This window comes from Ooceraea biroi, chromosome 6 (genome assembly GCF_003672135.1).
Source record: "Ooceraea biroi isolate clonal line C1 chromosome 6, Obir_v5.4, whole genome shotgun sequence".
Lineage (NCBI taxonomy): Eukaryota > Metazoa > Arthropoda > Insecta > Hymenoptera > Formicidae > Ooceraea > Ooceraea biroi.
Genome location: NC_039511.1, coordinates 6,583,005 through 6,605,233, shown reverse-complemented (window position 1 = coordinate 6,605,233; position 22,229 = coordinate 6,583,005). Strand labels below are relative to the sequence as shown.

The following is a 22,229-nucleotide window of genomic DNA, read 5'->3' as shown; positions in this document are numbered from 1 at the left end:
TTGCAATTAAATTTGCAAACAAGAACTATTTTGACAAACTTCATCATATTACACAGTGTGGCTAAAAAGTTTTAGAACTGATGTAATAGAAATGGTGTAAGTGGCGCTATCTGTATACGATAAACGAAAGCATGTAGTCCAAAGCCTTCTGAATACGGTTGCCAAGTTGCATCAATTCCCAGATAACCAGATACTTCCACGGTACTGGTACGGTGTGCGTACGTCGTACACCGCGTATCAGTACCGTACCTATCACGTACGTGCGTACCGTAGGCATATATTACCAGTACACCGTACTGGTACGCGGTACGGCTACCGTAGCGCCACTATGCACTTGATATAGTATTGCGATCGTACGTTGTACTCTCATAATATCAGTAGAGTACTAGAATAAGAATGGATTTTCGTACCGATTTTTTCCCTTTTTTCCCCATCGCACCCCTTTTTTCTTGTTTTTTTAGGTTAGGAAGGTTAAAGGTTTACAAAATTAAAAAGCTTAGGGTTATATTAAAAAAACGTTTATTTTTATTTTAATTGAAGTATAAAATACATTTATTATAATATATATATATTTATTATTATTTAATAATAAATTATACATATTTATAACAATAAATAACAATATAATTATAAAAATACACTGGCAGAAATAAAAATTCCAACGCTACGAACATTTTAATGTCAAGTGTTGGAATTGCAATTTCCGTTAGTGTATTTTTATAATTCTGAAAGGAAAAGGGCCCCATCCCCGCCCTTTCCTGTGAGGCACAACCAAACAATTTGCCCCTCCATATCCTGAAAAAGAAAATCAATTAATTAGGAGTGAGAACGGCCCCACCCCGCCGTTCTCTGTGAAGCACATCCAAATTTGAAACTGCTTCTCCAAATTTAAATATTTAAAAAAATACTTAGAAATAACTTACCACTTACCATTTAAAAAGAGTCTGGTGGACTGAAGAGTACATCGTGAGTCTCGCCGTACAGATCTAAAATAATTTATTATAAAATTTATAATTTTTATTTATTTAAGAATAAAATTAAAAAGTAAAAAAATTATTTTTTATATTATATGATTGAAGTTCTTAATGTATTCTTAAGTTTAATTTTTTAATTAATAATTTAAATTTAATAAATTTTTGTAATTTATATATAATTAGTATAAATTATTATTAGAGGTTTACCTATGTGAAGTTGCCATTTTTTAATGAAAGTTTGACAGTTTGTTTTAAGAAAAACATTTTATTTTCAATCAAAGTATGCACATTATCAATACACTTTTGCCATTTCAACAGCAGTTGGTTTATAAAGCTAGAATATTGCGGCAAGCCAAAGATATTAAATGTTAAAGTTAACGATTCGCAAAAACGGCAACTTCATAATAGGTAAACCCCTAATATATTTCTTTTACTCACCGTCCTCCATCCAATTTTCCTGCTCCTCAAGTTGCAAATTTTCGGCACTCATCTCCAGGGTCTGATCGTTGTCCACGTTCGTACTTCGGTTGGCGTGTTCAGCTTCGTCCATGTCCTCGATGTCTTCCACTCCATCCGTGTCTTGGGTCTCCTCTAATTCATTGATGTTGTCAGCTTCCTCCTCCTGGGTGTCGAATCCTGCAGTGTCCTCTTCCGGCTCGTGCGTTCGCTGACGTCGATTTCTTGGGAATTCCTCGTGTTCTTCATGAGAAGCTTGCCTTTTTTTGTTGCAACGCCATTTTCTAGTTTTAAGGCTTTTCAGGGCCTTCTCCATAGCATCATAAAATTCCACTTTGTTGGGATTGGGAAAATGTTTGTTGGCGTTTATAGCATCTGGAAAAATTCATAAGAAACATCTTAGTTAAGCAGTGTGTACAATTAGAAGACTTAAGACGTAATAGCTTTTGCGTACTGGATACGATGAGCGATGAATGATGAGTAATATCCAATTAGAGTTCTGCTTTTCCGAAAAAGTATCGTTCATCGCTTATTGCTCATCGCGTTTAGTGTGCAAAGACCATTAAGCAGTAAGTAGGTCCAATCAATCATGAGAGTTTTCTCAAAAAAACTCGATCATAATGGATTGATTCACTTACTGCTGAAGCCTTATGGTGATACGACAATCGTTGTATGATAGTCGGTAGCGTGTACAGAATAGCCAAGCTGGGTGAGTTCCATCCTCCGATTAAGTGAATCGAATAATTAAACATCAGAGATACCAACAGTTATTCGTAATTATAACTGGATGACATATTGTAATGAACAGCTGTTAGCATTTCTGTTCATTAATTATCTGATTCGCATGATCGGAAATTGATGAAATTCACCCTTAATGAAGAGTATAAATACTGACGATATTTTTTACCAACCTTGGCATGCTTGAGCGAAGCGACTGTCTCGCAATTTGCATCCTCCTGGTCCAGTTCTTCCATTTAAAGTGAGATACGGTAAAACCTTCTCATCTTCGGGAAATATGCTGTGAAAATATTCTGCAGCGCAGTCAACTGCATTGGCCCGTCCAAGATAAACGAAGTACCCTACCTGTAACAAAATTTTTATAGTAAACTGAATTGCTGTAAATATATATTTAGAAGAATTTAGAAAAAAATCTTACTAAATTATTATAAGTTTCTTCGTCAACTTTTTCGAAAGCCAAGAAGTCATCCACGGTTCTAAATAAAATTCCCTGCGGCTTCATTGGTCTCTTCACTGTAGATTCTCGTAACAGTCGTTTAATGGCCTTCGCATTTTCACTACAAGAAAAATGAAATTATGGAAAAATTTATTAAAATTAAAAATTTATTTATGTAAGTTACTTGCTGTTAGTAAAATTATTAATACTTACTCGGTTTTATTTTCAATAGAAATTTGTCGCTTTTCCATACGACGTAGCTGTGCCATGATCATGCTGAAATAAAATGAGGTCTTAATTCATGCACAGACGATTATCTTTATTGTAATAAGTTTTTAAACTTACTTTAGAGACTTCACTATATTACGAGATGCTTCCTTATCTTCTGTCCATTCTTCTTCATGTTCTTGTCTGACGGGTGATGGGTGACGGCGTTGTACAGGTGATAGTGGTGATCGTGATAATATCTGTTTATGTGTGATGGTTTTGAGGGTGGATGAATGTTTTGTGAGAATGATTTTGTGGTTGATAAGGACAAATTTAATGATGTTTGTTTGCGTGATGTTTGTAATGATGATTTTGATGCTGAAGAAATATTGCGTGTGAATTATTGGGTGGCTGTTGAATGTGAATGTGATGAGATAAGTCTATGCTGTAATGGTGCTGGTGGAGGGGTCATATGTTCATGCGATTGTGTAGATGCGAGTGATGATAGAGTATGTAGGGATGATGATACTAGGGATTGTGAATAATATGGTGCTGTCTGTTTTTGTGTAGTTGTAGATGTAGTCGTGTTTTGTGACATGTGTTTTTGTATATGTTTTGTATGTCTCTTCGTCGTAATTGATTGTGAGATGTGCGATATTTTGAAATATCCGTACTCAGAAACTGCAACGCTTTCCTTGTCTTGTCTGCTTCCCTTCCTGTCTCTCGTCCTCGTTGACTCATCTGAGTAAAAATTTCATAGAATCCACTTCACGAGACCGTCTTAATCCCTGGTATGTAAAATGACTGCTACTACCCAGACGTCAACTATAGGATCTGTATGCCATTCAGTGTGCCAATATGGCATGCGAAAACATTTACTGTGCACTTCATTGAGATCTACTATAATGACTTCATCGGATAATACAGAACATCGAAAAACACCTAATGATGATGATGGTAAACCTACATCGAAAAAATCTTCAACTCTGCAAAATTCTTTAACCGCCAACTGATAATGCTCACGCGAAAGAATGATGCTCTGAACAAGATAAATCTTTGAATTCTGTAATATTATCGTATTATCCTGATTCTTCACCGATATACGAAATTTTCCTGTGTCTAAAATCTGAAATTGGCGACTATCTAACGGGGCATTAAAAACTACAGGACTAACCCAGGGTCTTGTAGAACGCATCACTTCCTCAGTTATATTAATGTTTTGTGGAACTTGGAATTTTTCAAATCGCCTATTTATGATTTGCTGTAAATGTTAATGAGGCTTGCGGCAAACTTTGCGGAAATACGTCATATTATTTTCATATGGAAACATGGACAATTCATTCAATGAGCCGAAGCGTCTCACATCATCTACGAGATGTAAAAGACAATGAGTAATATAAGAAAGAAATTCTGGACCATATATATCTTCTGCTCTATTCACAAAAATGCTTAATGCTGTATGGGCAAAATCAAGACGGTCTTCTGATAAGGAAGAGCTGACTAGAACTCGAATGGCGGAATGTAATAGAAGAAAATGTTTGTACGCAGCAGGATTTATGAGTCCGTAATAAACAGCTGGGGCAGTATATAAAAGAAGTTGACGATTTTCCGTAGCCTTAAACCCTCCATACTTTTTGATTAATTGCGGTTTTCGCGAAAATTCTTTAGGGCAATAATTGTGAACATGCTGTAGACATGTTGTCATAATTTCAAGTAATCTAGTTGAAAGTTTTAAACTTGGATTATATTTTCCATCTACAAAAACGCTATTTATTTTGGGGACAACACCTAGACAAACGATATGCATGTAGTCAAAGACCGTTTGAGTTATCAATCCCATCCCCAAAGTAAGCAGAACAGAGTCAGAATCTGTATGATGTTCTCCATCAATCTTCTGTCTGTACTCTTCGTCTGTACGGGACCTGTGTTGAATACCACGATAAACTACTACTCCACGACGAAGCCAATTTCCTCGAATCCAACATTTTGAACATGGAAATATACTGCCATGGCCTTTGTGACCTAATACAAAAGCCCGCGCAGGAGAATCAGCAATGAAGCATCTCATTTTAATCAATTTTAATTGATTATGAAAAATAATTCCTTCACGATTTAATACATCTCGCACTTCATCCACAAAATGTTGGAATAATTCCTGCGCGTTAGTTGGTTTTGATGAACCTCGCCAGATGCCTACGATTTCGGGTTTATTTCGAGGAATATTTGCAATCCTAATTTGTATTGGCCACATTTGAATTTTGCCCTGCACATCTAATGTTACACCATCTGTGCTACAATCTATCATCAAAGTATCACGTGGAATCAATTCTGGACAGGTTTGTTGAAGAATGGACAGAATTCCTGCCTCAAATCCTAAATGGAGATATTCACCCCCTGCAATGTTAAATGTGGGATGCGTGGTTCGTGGGGTCTTCAAAAGCGTTCTACAATCTTTTGGCAATGAAGATAAACAAGGATGTGTTCGAAGAACCTGTAAAACAGCACTTACTTGAGTATGAGACATGCCGTTGTTTACGAAGACTTCGACAAGATGTTCTCGAAAATTATCAATAGTATTTTGCGGCTCAATATCTACTGCATTATCATAATCTGAAATAGATTCAGCAACGTCTGAAGAACTTGATATTTCATCGACCTCACTAAAAGCAAATTGTACATCATTAGCTGATGCATCAGAAGATATGACAACTTCAACTCCCTCAGTCTGACTGAAACTACATTCCGCAAGAATTTGACCTTCGTTGACGAAATTTGAATCGGCTCCAGCATCAGCAATATCTAAATTCTTCTGTTGTAAACATTCGTATTCATTACGTGCAGCTCTTTCTAATTTTTCCAAACGACGACGATGGGCTGCAGATAGTAAGTGATAAGGCTTGTGACTGTGCCTGTTCGCCAAACGCAACATATTGATGAAACAGAATATCAATGAAAGAAATGAACAAGACGAAAAAATAGCAACTCGAGGAAAAATAAATAAAGTCTGAAATGGAAAAGTCTAAACACAAAAAGACAAGTTTTTCTAGTCAACTTGGACTATAATATGATACGTACTGAATAATCTATATATATATATAAGCCAAATACCACTCACTCACTCACTCATCAACGTGCAGCCCGAACCACTGCACCTATCGACTTGAAATTTTAAGGGTATATTCCTACTATCACGTAGGTGCTCACTAAGGGAGGGTTTTCCGAAATTCCACCCCTAACGGGTGAGAAGGGGTAAAATGTGTTTTTATTTAATTCTACACATAAATATCGCGGGCGAAGCCGGGACGGGGGATGCTAGTATATAATAAATGATATAAGGATAGTATAAAACCCTGAAAGAAATAAAAATTAAATTAAATATGAATACTGTGTTTGCAAGTATTCAAGAAGCAAGCTGACGTAAAATGACGTTTTAATGACGTTAGAGACGTTGTTAAAAAAGTGGGCAATTGAAAAAAATAATTTGTTATTAAGACTATTGGAAATCTATCGGAAATCTATCGGAAGTCTTATAAACTCAATAAATTAGAATAAGATTAACAAAATACCTACAACAAATTATACAAACCTCGTCCGTTGTAAGTATATTTCAACAATCTGACCTGTGAATTAAGAATGAAACATTATTATTACATTCCCAGACAGCACAAGGATGTCCTAAGGACATCCGAAGAACATCCAGGACGTACATGTGTGATATCCTGAGGATATCCCATTTTAATCCTCGGATCTCCTCTGGATGTCCCGAGGAAGAGGAAATGATAACCGTATATGATCTTCTGGAATATCGAGGGAAATCCTATAAAATATTCTAAGGATTTCTATAGGATATATTTGGGATATTATTCGTACGTTTCAAGGACGAAACCCATACAGCACAGAAGCTCCAGGGGACGTCGCAGAGACGTCCACAGGATATATGTCCTAATTGATTTCTGTGCTGTATGGGTATTTATCAATTCTATATATCAGTGCTTCAAAGATAGACAGAGTTAAGTCACATTTTTGTAAAAAAATAGATTTTTATATTTTATGAATTATTCTCTAAATTTCGTGTAGTGAAATCTCACTCTTTTGGAATGAGATATCACTTCAAGCAATAATGATTTCAAAAGAAAAGAAGAAGAAAAGAGTACTGGATCGGTTTTCCGGATGGTTATTTATAAGGTGATAACGCAAATGTTTCTTGCGAGAACGTCACGCCTGGCCTGGCCATCTATCGGTCGCTTGGTGAATTAAGACGGAAATCTCAGGATATCCTGGATGTGTTTAGGATAATTTTAGGACGTTATAAGCTATCTGACATAATATAGACAAGCCACATATTTTACAAACATCCTGTGGTTATCCAGTGGATATTTATGAGATATTTATATTTTATTACAATATTCAAAATTTTTAATTATGTTAAATATTCTACATAATTGAAAATGATTATAAATGCATACTAAATTTTCATAAAACAAATTTAGAATCATATCTTAAAACATCCTCGAAATATCCTGAATCGTCCTGGACATATTCAGGATGATCCTGAGGACATTTTGTGCTGTCTGGGTTATGACGGCAGAAATATGACAGTGGAAGATTGTTATGTTACGACGGCAGATATACAGCAGAAATTATGTTTTATTACGAAATGATGGCAAAAACAGATAGCAGAAATGAATTAAGAAATATTACATTATTTTACTTAATTTTAATATTATGTGCTTTATTTATTAATAATTTTTTTATTTTTTGTAGGTAGATTCTTTTGGTAATGCTACACACAGGCTGCGTTCCGATATTTACTGTCAGTACTGAAAATCTATAGTTTATGTCATGTATACTATATATTTTCAGTACTGATAGTGAATATCGGAACGCAGCCACAATAAACAGAAAAATATTGAAAATCAACAGAATTATTTAAATTTATCTTTTTCTTCTGTTCATTATACAGATCACGAACTTTCATATTTGGAAACATCATTTTCATCAAGTGATACACATTGCACAAAAAAATTCAATACAGGGAATGACAATAATCAGAATAATAATAATCATCAAGAAAGTATTACCAATAAACAAATTCTTCTCGATAAATGCACTGAAGAATTAATTTTAAAAAGAGAATTTTTACTAGCTGATTAATTGGAATTTTTACATAATTATATCTCATTTTATTTGTAAAATATTTATTGTACATTAGGAAATTTTTTGAACATTGATTTGTAATATTGTTTTTAGATCACAAGATTATACTATAGTACTCGATGAAAAGCTTTTTATTGAGATGTATTTCTCCAGTCTGAAAATTCAAATTTAAAAGTTCATTGCTCAACATTTGGCAGTCCTCAATATTTTCAAAATGAAAAAGATGACGCTATTAAATACTTATAAGAGCCTCTTGGGAAAAGTATAAATAAAAATCTTAACAATAACATATTTAAAACGCAAAATAAAACACTCAAGCAGATATATTTTGATATTGTTACAACATCTTTAAAATCAAAATTAAATAAGAATAATTTATATATTTTACAGGAAAATGGGTAAGCTTCATAAAAATTTCTTGAAAGGAATAATTTCGAAATGTGGAAATATAACTATTAATAAACAATAGAGTCCCGAATTAAGATCATTTGCTTTAACATGTAGTTAACAAATTAACTACAGCTCGAAAGCTTATAATTACGTAAGAAAAAAATTTAAATGCATTTGAACTCATTCAAAAACTTTATATATAGTAGTAACATGGAAATTCGGAAGCATTAAAATTGAATCAATTGAAAAACGTTGTAAAGCAATGTTAATAATTATCTTTGTTAGGGGCTATAATATTCGATGAAATAGATATAAAGAGCGAAATTGAACGAGTTAACTTAAAAGTGGCATGGCAGACTTTGTGGAAATGGATAAATATATTACTATTAATAACTTTAACAAATTAGATAACAAGTTCTGGTTTTTACTGTCGTACGCATAAATGGGTCATGGGAAAATTCCTTTTACTTATTTTTTTATAAAGTCATTAAAAACTGATAAAAAATTATTTATTTTAAAAAGTTTTAGAATTCATGCATGCATCTGAGCTTAATGTTGTTTCTTTGACGTTTCTATAAAAATGTCTGTAATGAAAGAATTAACCAACTTTTATAGAGATGAGAAAAACCAAAACAATAATTTTCAGACATAATTTGTACATCCTGTCACTAAAGAAAAAGTTTTTATACTTTTGGATCCATCACACGTATTAAAACTAGTATGGAATTGTTTAGGAGATTTTCGTTATAATTGCAGAAGATGAAAAAGTATCATGGAAATACTTTAAATAACTTCACACTATTCAAAATAAGAGAATTTTATTTAGCGAATAAAGTACGCAATAAACATAAATTATCAAAAACTGAAAATAAAAGTTCGACTTGCAGGCCTATTATTTAGTAATAGTGCTGCTGATTCATTGACAGTTTTAGAAAACATGAATATTTTTTTATTTCAAGATAGCACTACTATAATTCATTTTATAAATATATCACAAAATATTACATTACAAAATGTATTATATGTTTATTACGTTATTAAATAAAAAAGCTTTAATAATAAAGAATTAATATGTATAAAAGAATTGTACAATTTAAAATTTTTTTATTCGGAGGCCCGATTGAACTAACGTCGTATAATTTTAATTTTAGCTTAACTCACGCTTTGTCTGTTTCTAAAGGGTTATAAGTCAGTTAGAAGAATAATTAGAAGAGTGAGTAAACTTAAAGTTACGCGACGTTGGTGTAACCGAGCCTGAATCTTTTATTTCACGCGTATATATACACACATGTATGTTCACACGTATGTGCGAAGCTAAAAACAAAATATGGCGGTCCTTCCCGCCTATCCTTGAGTACGTTCCATTTGGCGATCGCAACAACGCGAGCGTCATTCTGTCTTTATTGCTCACTGAATATTAAATAAAGATAGAATGACGCTAACGTCGTTGCGAGCGCTAAATGGAACGTACTCCTTGTATATGCTCCGATATTGAGAGGTATTTTAAACAGACTCCGACAATCATCCGCGTATGTTACGTCTCAGCCACAAATGCGAAGCTACGCGCAAAATAACAACAAAGTTAGAAAAAATATGTATATCAAAGAAAGTATAATATAATATTTCGGCTGCATTTCTACTATTAACATTTAACATAACACACGCATTCAATTTCTGCTGTATTTTTCACAAAAAGATTATTTCGCTTATTGTCATCTCGCGCAAACATATACAAGATTTCCGACAGATAAATATAAATGAAAAAATAAAGATAAGTTCAAGGAATGAAAAATTGGAATAAAAAGTCATATTGAATGATTTTCAAGAAAAAAGATTTAACAAATTAATTGTTATATGAAAAATTACTTACCTCAAATCTCTCTCTCTCTCTCTCTCTCTCTCTCTCTCTCTCTCTTTCTCCTCGTAATAAGTAGAAAATTGCGGAAGAAGAATACGTCCGTACAGGTCCACGTTATTACAAAGAAGAACGAGATGCAGCGTAGAGAAAAACAATATCGTCTCGCTGGGAGAGTAACAATGTCTCCAAGGAGACAAACAAATTTGCCGCGCTAAGAGATCTCTCATTATGCACGATTCACACTGATTCACATTGCGTGCGTCTATACGTCATAAGAAAATGATATTTATAATAAAAAATAATATAAGCAGAGTTGACCAATTAGAAAAGGTCTTAATGTTCAATTAACATAATATGAACTATCTCAAGTAGCAAATCGCCTTGCTGACGCGCGTTACGCGCGTCAAAATAATGAGGCTTTATTTATATAAATTTATATAAATAGCAATCAAACTCCATATCAATATATAGGAATATTAAATATTCATCATTGCGCCAAATTATAATTTAAATTTTAATGATAAATTTAATAAAAAGTTATTACTTCGATCAATTATATCGCATTTTCAGGTTTTAATACATACTCAGTACGTAGTACTGGTATGGTATAATTCTTAATTGCGATGTACTGAACAGTATGCAGTATAGGTACAGTGATTGTACGCTGTATCGTAATATCATGTATCCTTTTTGTACTGATATCGTATGGTTTAGTGACCCTATAATAAGAGTCTGGCCACGCGGTCCTGCTTGTTGATTGGTCCGCCATTTATGCATTCTTCGATAAAGTTCGGAAGTATTTGTGTGTTCTCGTCTATTCACACAAGTGAGTAAACTGTCACCTCGCTCAGTGTTGAGGTTACAGATGTTAAGTGAAGTCTTTCAGTGTTTGTTTTTAACCGTATTAATTAAAATGTATTATATCAGTAATAAATATGATTGGATGCTCAGCACCATTTTGCAACAACTCTACTGCCAAAGGATATATTGTAAAGATTTTTCCAAAAAATCCTGAACGTCGGGCACAATGGGTTGCAAACATGAATGTCGAAAACTGGATACCAAACAACCGTTCATATTTATGCGAGGTAAGTATTTTTTTAAATAAAAGTAATTATTTAAACTCACGGGCTATTATAGATATCTATGTATTGTAGGTAATAGAATAATGAAATAATAAGTGATGAATTATTTCAGGAATGTTGCATATTTTAGATTACTTTAACATATTAATTACAAATGTTTTTTGAAGGTGCATTTTTCTCCAGAAATGTGGGAGCAAAGGCGTGATAAAAAACCGAAGTTGAAACTGAATGCAGTGCCAACAATTTTTGGATATTGGCTAAAAGAAAAAACATTTAAACGAACTGAAGACAAGGTAATAAATTTTGTTATTTATACTGTAAAAATAATAATTGTAGCACATTTCCTAATTCTTTGTATTACGACAGGCGCCTTTAACACATTCAGTACAAAATGAAACGATTTGCGATAAAGGACAAAGCACTACAGACCACTGTTTAGTTGAATCTACGATTCGCGATGAAGGACAAAGCACTACAGATCAATGTTCAGGTGAATCTACGATTCGCGATGAAGGACGAAGCACTAGAGACAAAGAGCAACTGTCACTTTTCACAAAAAACACACAAAATTATGTACTTTGTACTGTAATATTAATAATAAATTCGAATATCTATCTTGAAAACTCTTTCTCTTTTAACATGGAATTATTTATCTTTTATTATTTGACGAAGGTTCCATACTACAATTATAATCTTAGAAAACATCGACGAAAACTACATATTATACAATTAGATCACATCAATTATCTGGAATTGTTTTATAATAATTATTTTAAGAAAAGATTTGTAATATTAAAATACAGCTTTATTCATGAATTATGTAAGGAAAATAGGTTAAGGACAATTGTGCGCATGCGTCAATCGAGTGAGACGGTGAGCTTGTATTGCTCTCTTTCTCGTGTGCTTTTATGCATAAATGGCGACTCTCACCGCCAGACTCTTATTATAGGGTCACTAGTACGGTTACGCCTACACTGCCATCTCGTGACAGTACAGTAGCAGTACGGTAACAGTATCTCGTGCGGTAATCGCGCGCTTGGCTATCTGAGTTTCCGTTGAGTGTTCGCCGAGATACAACGTTTTGCGTGTCGTGTGTTATTTGCGGTTGTCATAACGCACCGTCTCACAATGCAGCAATAATTCGCCAGTTTTTAGCGAAAAAAACTGTTACTGCTACACCATCCACAGTACTCGCCGGATTTGACACCGGCGGATTACTTTTTGTTTCCAAAGCTGAAATTAAAGCTAAAAGGACAATTCGATGATATCAAGACGATCCAAGATAACGTAACGAGGGAAATACGAAGCAACAGATTTCCAGCACGCTCTGGAGCGGCTGGCGGAGCGCGCCGAGCGATGTATACCTAACTTTATACAATGGTCATATGTAGAAGAATAATTAGTAATAAAAATTTTTTATCATACTTTCTGTTTTGTTTATGAGCTGAGTCCTAAAACTTTTTAATCACACTGTGTATATCTACAAAATGTGACGTGCTGAAGAAGTTTAATTGCAAAATAAAGTATTGTAAGGTTTTTTCCAAACCTTTTGTAGAGAGATAGGATGGCGAGTCCGAGCTTGTAGTCTTCTTCTCTACTGATACGAACAGCGTTCCGCTGTCAAGGCACGTGAGGAATTGGGTTTAAGGGGGTCTTCTAGTCTAGAAGTCGAATTTTTATATTATTTTTGCGAATTTTTTAATAAAAATTATAAGGATTTTTGGAACAGGGTTTTTTCTTGCATATTGATACATATTTGAAGTTTTTTTCAAAATTTTTAAATTGCAAAATAATTATAAATAAGCACTGTACAGTAGATTGAATGGGATGATGACAAAAAAAAAGTTAGTTCACGGCTCCCACGATTCCGGTTGTTCTACTCATCTGAAACAAAAAAACCAAAGAGATTCTTAATTAGTATGAGTGTGGCTATAGTAGGTACCAAAAGAAAAAAAATATTGAAAATTAAAACAATCATGTCATTTAGAAAATTAAGTTTCGATTTTGGCCATTTTTTCACCATTGAAGGGCTGCAAAGGTAAAAAAAATATTTCGACTTGATCGTGGTAGGGGCTATAGCTACACATATGCTGAAGATGTATGCACAAGCACGACTCAATTGGTCAACTGGTTTTCGAGATATCATGGGAGCAATTCGAAAAACATGGTTTTGAGAAAAACGCGTTTAAAATTTTTCATACTGATTACATAGAGATAATATTACTTACGATCAATCAGCTAGTCTAGGGTCATACAGGGAACCTTCATCTTGCTTGTAGAAGTCCTGCAGAACTGTTCTCTCTTCCCTGCGATTATTTCTGTCCTCTTTAGTGAAGTTAGTTGAGCGCCGCTCTAAGCGGGTGATACGAGCTGTGTTCCGAGAGTTCGTGTATACATCCACTTCCTGACCAATAGTCACTCTCATCACATGCATAAGTATCTTTCGTACCTTTTTTATCCATTTTCAACAATTTTTAGTGTTTAAATAAACGGATAACTTAGCTTGCATCCACTCGTCTCAACGTTCAAAGCCACACTGAATTCTGGGCCGAGAAATTAAATACTCCTTCCCAGGTAGGTAAAAATCGATCGTTAGAAAGATCCCAGTTCAAATGTACGACCTTCCAAAGTCTTTAACCGGTCTTTTGAACCTAGCGAAAATAAATACCAACACAAAGCCTCTATTGTGTTCGAGCGCCGGCCCGAGGCCGCTCCCTACCAGGTGCTATAACTTTGTTAATTTTGCGAATCGGACTAAATCCTTTTGTAGACATATTTTCCATACCAAATATTTGCAAAATATGCAAAAAAAAACAAAAAATCGATTTTTCCGATCCGCTAGACTAGAAGACCCCCTTAATAACTCGATTAAAACAAGCGCACTTTAAACGTGATGACGTTTATTACGACAAATCAACTCACGAGTATTAACAAATGTGCGGACAACGACATAAGCGACTGCACGACAAAATGGGACCAACATCGACTCAGACCGGCCGATCTAACTCGTACAATGTGCTATGCTTATCGTCTAATGCTCGACTCTCTATCATCGGCTTTCCGCGAACCTTCGAGCCGATACACGAGGTCCTCGGATCTCAATCCGCCAATCATTGATCGACACCCTTAAATCACGCGACGTCAGCTTGCGCAATAACCAAAATCCGAGCTATTGGCTCGTATTCATAGTCGGATCTTATATTTAAGACCGTCTTAAGTTTATCTGCAGATGCTGTATGAATCATTTTATTGGCTATGGAGTATCTGCAGATAAACTTAAAACGGTCTTAAATATAAGATCCGACTATGAATAGGGGCCATAGTCGGATCTTATATTTAAGACCGTTTTAAGTTTATCTGCAGATACTCCATAGCCAATAAAATGATTCATACAGCATCTGCAAATAAACTTAAGACGGTCTTAAATATAAGATCCGATTATGAATACGGGCCTATGAATACGGGCCATTGACGCCGCCACGCTCAGGACCGTATCTATTAGATTTCCATAATTCTTACAGTATGTCGTTAGGACTTTCAACTCTCAAAAGGAATTTTTGGTATCGATTATGGTTCATAAGATATCCATGGATAGAGTATATGAGAATACGAATAATTCGGGTCCTTTAGTTCGTTCGCGCACACACACTTTTTAATTTTTATCCGTTGTACTAATTCCAATATTTTGCATTCACCGATGGTTTCACCCCTTAGAACCGTTTTTGGGCAGCAACTAAAATTTCTAAATTCATGTATTAACCCCTTCTACGTGTGTGTAAAGTTTCATGAAAATCCGAATTTTCGCGATGTCCCACAGTGGTCGGAAAATGGTATCTGAGCGAGCAAAATTATCTTGTTATTCCAATGTACCTTATTTCCGTCATATAATAACAAAAAACAAATGCATAAGGATTTGAAATAAAATAATTATAAAGGTAAAAAAAGTACGCCAAGTACATAAAAAATCTCACCTTGTACGCAACAAAAAGTTTAAAATGCTATTTATAAAAATCAAAACTAAATATGAAATCAATAGTTATAATTAACTAGCCAAGTACCTCGAAGCAATTCAGTTTGAGTATTTTATCCAAATGTTTTCTGTTGGAAGTAATTGCTTCTCTGGAGGTCCGCGGGATAATGCGAAAAGAAAAAATCTTCACTCTCGTCTTAAATGAGTACGCCAGTATTTATTTGAAAAACGTTAATTACACTTTTAAGAAATGTTGAATTGTGAAACAACTGAACTAACTATTTCAACGTAATTAATTGATGACTTTATTTTATTCGATCATAACTTATTAGGTAAGATTGCTTTCTACCATAAGAAAAATGGCTGCGTTGTAAGACTGACAAATCCCGTTGGCGCGCAGTTACTTGTGTTAGATGTGTACATCTTACACTTGAAAATCTAAAAAACATCTAGATGAATGCCAGTTATGATCGAATAAAATAAAGTCATCAATTAATTACGTTAATAATAATTTACTGGTGAAGTTAAGAATATAACATCTCTATATCAATTGTAACTATTTCACCTCAGTACAAAAGAAACTTTCTATCTCTCTGACTCGATGCGATCTACTTGACGGTTAGCGAAATACAGCGTGCTCCGACTTTTATTTCCTGCACACAGTACGAGATCTGCGATATTAGCGCTTCATTCGCTTACTTATAGATCTAATGAGATACTATCGATAGGTCGATAATACAGAGTATAGGGCTACGTATCGCAAACTTTATTCAGCACTTCCGCCGTTTGTGATCGTAACCAAAAACTTTGACATTCCAATATCTAAATATAATCTTTGAAACTTTTTCTTTGGAAGAGCTTTCGTAAACATATCGGCCTTTTGTTGATTTGAAGGAACATATTCTACTGCTATTTCCCTTGAATGTATTTTCTCTCGAATAAAATGATATCGAATGTCAATGTGCTTAGTGCGCTTATGAAATTCTGGGTTTTTAACTAATTTTATCGCGCTTTGATTGTCTATAAAAATTGTTGTAGCACCTTCACACGAACATTCTATACTCTCCAACAACTTTCTAAGCCACATTGCCTCTTTTGTAGCAGCCGCTGCTGCAACATACTCAGATTCTGTCGTGCTGAGTGTAACCATTTTTTGTTGCTGTGAGGATCATGTCACTGGTCCGTCCGCCAAAACAAATACATAGCCAGTTACGGACCTACGTGTTTCTATATCGTTAGCATAATCAGCGTCGGAAAAACTTGTTAATTTAGTTCCATTTCTGTTAGCACGATATAATATCCCAAATTCTATCGTACTTATCAAATAAAAAAATATTCGCTTTACCGCACGCCAATGATCATCATTGTGATTATTTAAAAATCTACTAACTGGGCTTACCGCATAAGCAATATCCGGGCGAGATACTATTGCTAAAAACATTAACGAGCCTATGGCTTCACGAAATGGTACATTGGTCGATCTTTCTTTCTTCCCCGTTACACACAGGATTCAATATTACATGGGGATTGGCAGGCAATTCAGCGGTTTCGCATTTAACATACCAAATTTTTCGATTATTCTTTTTATATAAGCACTTTGATGTAAAAATAACGTTTTATTTGTCCTATCACGCTCAATTTGCACTCCGACAAACATTTTTGCATCGCCGATTGTAATTTTGAATGAACTACGTAAATAATCTATAACTAAATCAATAATTTCTTGTGAACTAGCAGCTATTAGTCCATCATCAACATATAATGCTAAATAGACAATAGAATTGTTCACGCGACCTACAAATATACATTCATCTGCGTCGCTTGTTTTGAAATTGAACAGTTTCAAAAACTCACGGAATTTCCTATTCCAGCATCTAGGGGACTGTTTCAGTCCGTACAGGGCCTTCTTTAAGCAGCACACCAGTTCTTCTTTCTTGCCGTCGGCTGACTTCTGTTCAATGGCGACTCCTTCAGGAACTTCCATATATATTTTCTCGTCCAGCTCTCCGTAAACAAAGGCCGTTTGCACGTCGAATTGGGTCAATTCTAAATCTCTTTCGACCACAATCGCTAGCAATACTCGCAACGAGTCGTACCTATTCGTATACACTTGACCGGAATTGAACGTAATTTTAAGGAACTGTTATATGCAATCGTTTGTATTTAGTTTGAAGAGTAATGAAGTGTGATTAAAAAGGTTTGTGAGTCCCTCAGTTAATTGTAATTAATTAATTATTTTTGCTTAACGTATTTAGCCGGAACAGATTAGCCGGAATAACTTCAAACGATATTTTTGTATCGAATCGTTTGTATTTTGTTTGTAGAGTAATGAAGTGTGATTAAAAAGGTTTGTGAGTCCCTCAATTAATTGTAATTAAATGTTTATTACTCGGTAGTTAGCCGAAATATAGATTTAGTTCCTCATGTTAAAAGAAAAAGGCGCCACTGTTCCCTGAAATTTTATTGACAGTTTCCCTTCTATGGTATTGAGAGTTGATGTTGCACACGTAATCCATATGGTTTATCGATGGCCTGTTTTAAAAAGTTATCCTTTTAAGGAAAGGCATTTGATTACATAGGATCAAGTCGTATGATCTACAATATGAAGCAGAACAATTTTAACGCTCTCGGTGGGATTAATCTGAAGTTGGATGATATCAAGAGTGTGATCGAGTTCGGCCAACTGGACAAAGGGAAAATAGTTCTCCATAGCAGCAGTAAAGATGATACCACAGATCGTTTGAGTAAAGTGTTGAATGCATCGATTTTAGATGATAGCGTACCACCTACATCTGTGCAAAGTTTTCTGGAGGCGAGGCCCAGTCTAACGACTGTTGTTATAACCAATCATGGAAAAAAATTTTTAAATCGATACTACAACAGTATCTTGGACGACGGGGAAAATCTTAGTTTTAATAGGTACACAATCTGTTCGATTTCGACATACGTTTTATGCATTTTTCATTATTGAGATTGTCGTGTATCATGTTTTAGAAATGATAGTGACGGGCGAGTCAGCGCCGCAGTCTGCCGATCTGCCGATACCGCTGGAAGATCTCGTCGCAGAAATGTTATATTGCTACATCCAAAGTGCTAAATGCACTCGGTTTCATGCAGCCTCGACATCAGGTGCTAAATTGATCAATCAGATTTTGCTACTGTACGTCTGTGTGCACAGAGCGCCCAATGCCGCGACGACGTTAACTGGACAGCTTCTAGTCTTGCTGACTGGCGAGAAACTCAGCGACATGAATGAAACGACTTGTCACAAAACTCGCCTCGCATGGATGGGTGGATACAATTTTACAGAAATGTGCATAAACTCAACCGTCAATTATAGTACAGCTGTGAGTCCGGCATTTATCATCGACGGTAAGTTATGCGTAAACTACTTGTGCATCGCATGTTTTCTGAAAGATTCTCTTGAATAATGGTTTCTCATTTTTAGGATATAATATGAAGTCTGGTGTGTACTCTATGTAGACAGAGTCCATATGGCAAACGTTGAGCGTCAGAATGTTTCTTAAACCATTAGCAGCGACAGAACGTTTCGGCATGATCTTGGGTAGTCTGGTTGCCAGCACCTTAATCATATTGGTGTGATTTATTAATAACTGAGCTGATGTGTTATTTAATTCGAGGTTCGTATGTAACGTAATATAATAAGAATCATGATATAGAAAATCTTGATGAAAAAGCCACAGGTTATTCACAAAATGTGTTTGAGAAACTTTTATTATAAGAATAATATTAATTTAGCAAGTAGAACATGTGATCGACAACGTGAATTCTATTCTAATTTCTCCTAAACATTATCTAATCCCAAACAATAGTAAACATAATAAACAGACATTGCATTGAATAACTTTGTCCCACGGAAATTTAACAGGAAATGAACCCTATTAAATTGTTATATTAATGATATAATTTTGTTACAGGAGAATCGTCGATTGCTAGGAACATGCCGCGGACCACATATCAATGACCAGGTTGGATCATCATCACGAAGATCAGGATGTTCCAATAACTAGCCTTTAACTGTATGTGTGGTGTGCCCTCCGACGATCTATTTAATTCAAAATATTCAAATAGTGTTACACGCGTATCATTGCCATTGCGGTTACTTTATTTATCGTTATTTATCGTTTCTCATACATCACGTTCAATTGTGAAAATAAGTGATACGTTTTTAATATCTTAAGCTCGTTTTAGACTATGCAATCAACGGCAAGCAATTCTTGCAGCAAAAATTTGCTCAAGAAATTGCGTCAAATCTAGCGCAATATATTATAATATATTGCATAGTCTAAAACGGGCTTTAGTGTAAATATATTTCTTTGCATTTTTCCAAATTATTAATTAAAAATATGTATAAAAGAAAACGTTGGACAATAAAACACCCGATCATTTTAACAGCATTTCACGTATACGTGTGCGTGCATGCGAGATTATTAAAGAACAACTTTCAATAATATAAATTCGTTAGTAAACATGCAAATTGTTCAAATCTGTAATGTGTAAAAATACATTGTTTTTTTATTTCTCTAACCGAGTTTGTTTTATTATCTAGATCTAGAAACAATTAAAATATTTATAAATGGTAGTTAAAATTTAGGTTCTGTTGCCGATAGCTTTAAGTTTACATAATACAATACTGTATTGCTCTTCATTAAAACGTGGGACGAATACGATGTAGGAATATATATATATATATATATATATACACACACATATATAAACGCAGAATTAATAAATAGTATTATATATAAGAATATAACTATATATATAACTATGTTTTGGGCTGAGAAATAACGAGACGTACTTATTTAATTGAACTGAAATGATATAATCTTAATCTTGTACAAAAACGTGATAATGGTAATGACCACACACAAAGCACATCTCATCTAACGAACAAAACTTCTTCTTCTTCTTAGTGTTCCATGGCACCCGATCCCTTTCAGGTTCTAACGAACAAAACGAAAGAGGAAGTACTACTTGAAACATAAAACATAAAAACTCTAGAAAGGATACAGACTAAAGCGCCACCACTAGCGTCACGCGCCCAAATACAAAACATCATAACACTATGATAAGAATAAAACAAAGAAATAATGCAAGCGTCATGGCGTTTATTATCATTAAATATCTTACTTAACATCTTACAGCTTGATGTACACGGGAAAGAAGTGTTTAATTTATATATATATTTATGCTTTTTTTAGTATGCATGGTAAGTATATAATGGCTTAAATCATTCGACATCATAGAAGGGAAACTGTCAATAAAATTTCAGGGAACAGTGGCGCCTTTTTCTTTTAACATGAGGAACTAAATCTATATTCCGGCTAACTACCGAGTAATAAACATTTAATTACAATTAACTGAGGGACTCACAAACCTTTTTAATCATACTTCAGTACTCTACAAACAAAATACAAACGATTCCATACAAAAATATCGTTTGAAGTTATTCCGGCTAATCTGTTCCGGATAAATACGTTAAGCAAAAATAATTAATTAATTACAATTAACTGAGAGACTCACAAACCTTTTTAATCACACTTCATTACTCTTCAAACGAAATACAAACGATTGCATATAGCAGTTCCTTAAACTTACGTTCAATTCCGGTCACGTGTATACGAATGTCGTACCTGACGACAGGTGAAAATTTCTGTAAAATTGGTACCTTTTTTCTGCATGAAACCTCGAGCGCACAATCGAGCCTTGTATCTGGATACGTTCCCTTCCACATCGTTGATCACCTTGAAGACCCACTTTGAATCGATTGTTTTCTGGTTGGGCTTTCTAGATCAAGAGACGCGGTGGCGTCGCGACGCCAAGTATATAAAGAACAAGGTTCCGAGCGGTGAGAGCCACTGCATAGACGTCGCGCGCTACCAAGTAGCTTATCCGGAATTTCACGTCACCCTAACTTTCGATTAAAATATCTCAGAAACTAAAGCCTTATGTAAAAATCTAACGGCACTTTAATAACATAATATGGATGCAAGCTTTCGATCGCGACCACTCCGAACGCGATTGGTGCAGTCTATCCTGAGATATCGTAATCGTATGCTAGATTGTGACGTTCCGTTTTCCCATGATGTAAATATAAAGGTGTACCAGTCCCGTGAATGCGCAGTCGTCTAAATAAATGGCCAATCAGAAATGACCAGAAATGTAAAAATCCAATATGGCTGCACAGTGCACATATGGGTGCACTAACTTAAATTCTATGTAAATTTCTTTTGATTATATATTATGTTTCTTTTTTAAGCACTATGCCGTACTGTTATGTTAAAAATTGTACGAATCGTACAGTAAGTGAAAAAATAAAATTTTTTCAATTCCCAAAAGAACCTTCTCTTCTGCAGCAATGGCTGAAGGCTTGCAGAAAAAATAAAGAAGAAACAAAAACTGATTCTGGTGAGTTGTTATAATTTATATCAATATGTATTATATAAACAATCGCACTTTTATATTATATTTTGACACAGACTAGTAAATAGATTGTAAAACATAATTTTAGCAACGGTGTGCAGTCTTCATTTCAATGATGACTGCTTTGAAATGATATGGACAAAGCCACGGCAAAAGAATGTATCTGCTAGGCAGATTTGGCGATTAAAGAAAGGTTCCATCCCTACAAAAGTATTAAATCTGGAAAAGAAACGGAAAAATACATGTCATGAAGGTGATAATAAAAGAATAAAAACAACGTAAGTATTTTTTGCATAGGAAGAAATGTAAAAAGAAATATACAACATAAATAAATTAAGTAATCAAAAGTAAAAATATATATTTGTATATGTGTATAACGTGTGTATATATTGTGTATATATGTGTATATACACAATAGTAATATTCTTATTAATAAAATAACATTAAAAAATATATTGTATGTACATAAAAGAAAAACCTTATCTTTCTTACGTTATCTCTCTCTTTCTCT

The 22,229-nt window shown here is 34.4% G+C and overlaps 2 protein-coding genes, 1 long non-coding RNA gene and 1 pseudogene across 4 annotated transcripts; 2 read left to right on the top strand and 2 right to left on the bottom strand.

The window, feature by feature from the left end:
• Nucleotides 1-2,985: 2,985 nt before the first annotated feature.
• LOC113562169 lies at nucleotides 2,986-5,952 on the bottom strand. Its single transcript, XM_026970586.1, has 2 exons — nucleotides 3,486-5,952; nucleotides 2,986-3,071 (listed from the first exon to the last, which is right to left on the bottom strand). Exon 1 carries the CDS (start codon nucleotides 5,738-5,740, stop codon nucleotides 4,082-4,084), a length of 1,659 nt encoding a protein of 552 aa, XP_026826387.1. The 5' UTR covers nucleotides 5,741-5,952; the 3' UTR covers nucleotides 2,986-3,071; nucleotides 3,486-4,081.
• LOC113562170 lies at nucleotides 3,009-10,339 on the bottom strand. The gene is made up of 3 exons (XR_003406700.1): nucleotides 10,229-10,339; nucleotides 6,398-6,431; nucleotides 3,009-3,552 (listed from the first exon to the last, which is right to left on the bottom strand). It is a non-coding gene; the product is annotated as an uncharacterized LOC113562170 (long non-coding RNA).
• A 427-nt stretch (nucleotides 10,340-10,766) lies between these two features.
• Nucleotides 10,767-13,230, top strand: LOC105285470. Of its 2 annotated transcripts, none has more exons than XM_011349700.2 (4): nucleotides 10,767-11,042; nucleotides 11,168-11,304; nucleotides 11,469-11,594; nucleotides 11,668-13,230. In XM_011349700.2, the coding sequence occupies exons 1-4, from the start codon at nucleotides 10,988-10,990 to the stop codon at nucleotides 12,298-12,300; spliced, it is 951 nt and encodes a 316-aa protein (XP_011348002.1). In that variant the 5' UTR covers nucleotides 10,767-10,987; the 3' UTR covers nucleotides 12,301-13,230. The 2 variants fall into 2 exon arrangements, with proteins under 2 accessions (XP_011348002.1, XP_011348001.1); XM_011349699.2 differs by having other exon boundaries at nucleotides 11,144-11,304.
• A 4,507-nt stretch (nucleotides 13,231-17,737) lies between these two features.
• LOC109611363 lies at nucleotides 17,738-19,689 on the top strand (annotated as a pseudogene).
• The last annotated feature ends 2,540 nt before the right edge of the window (nucleotides 19,690-22,229 follow it).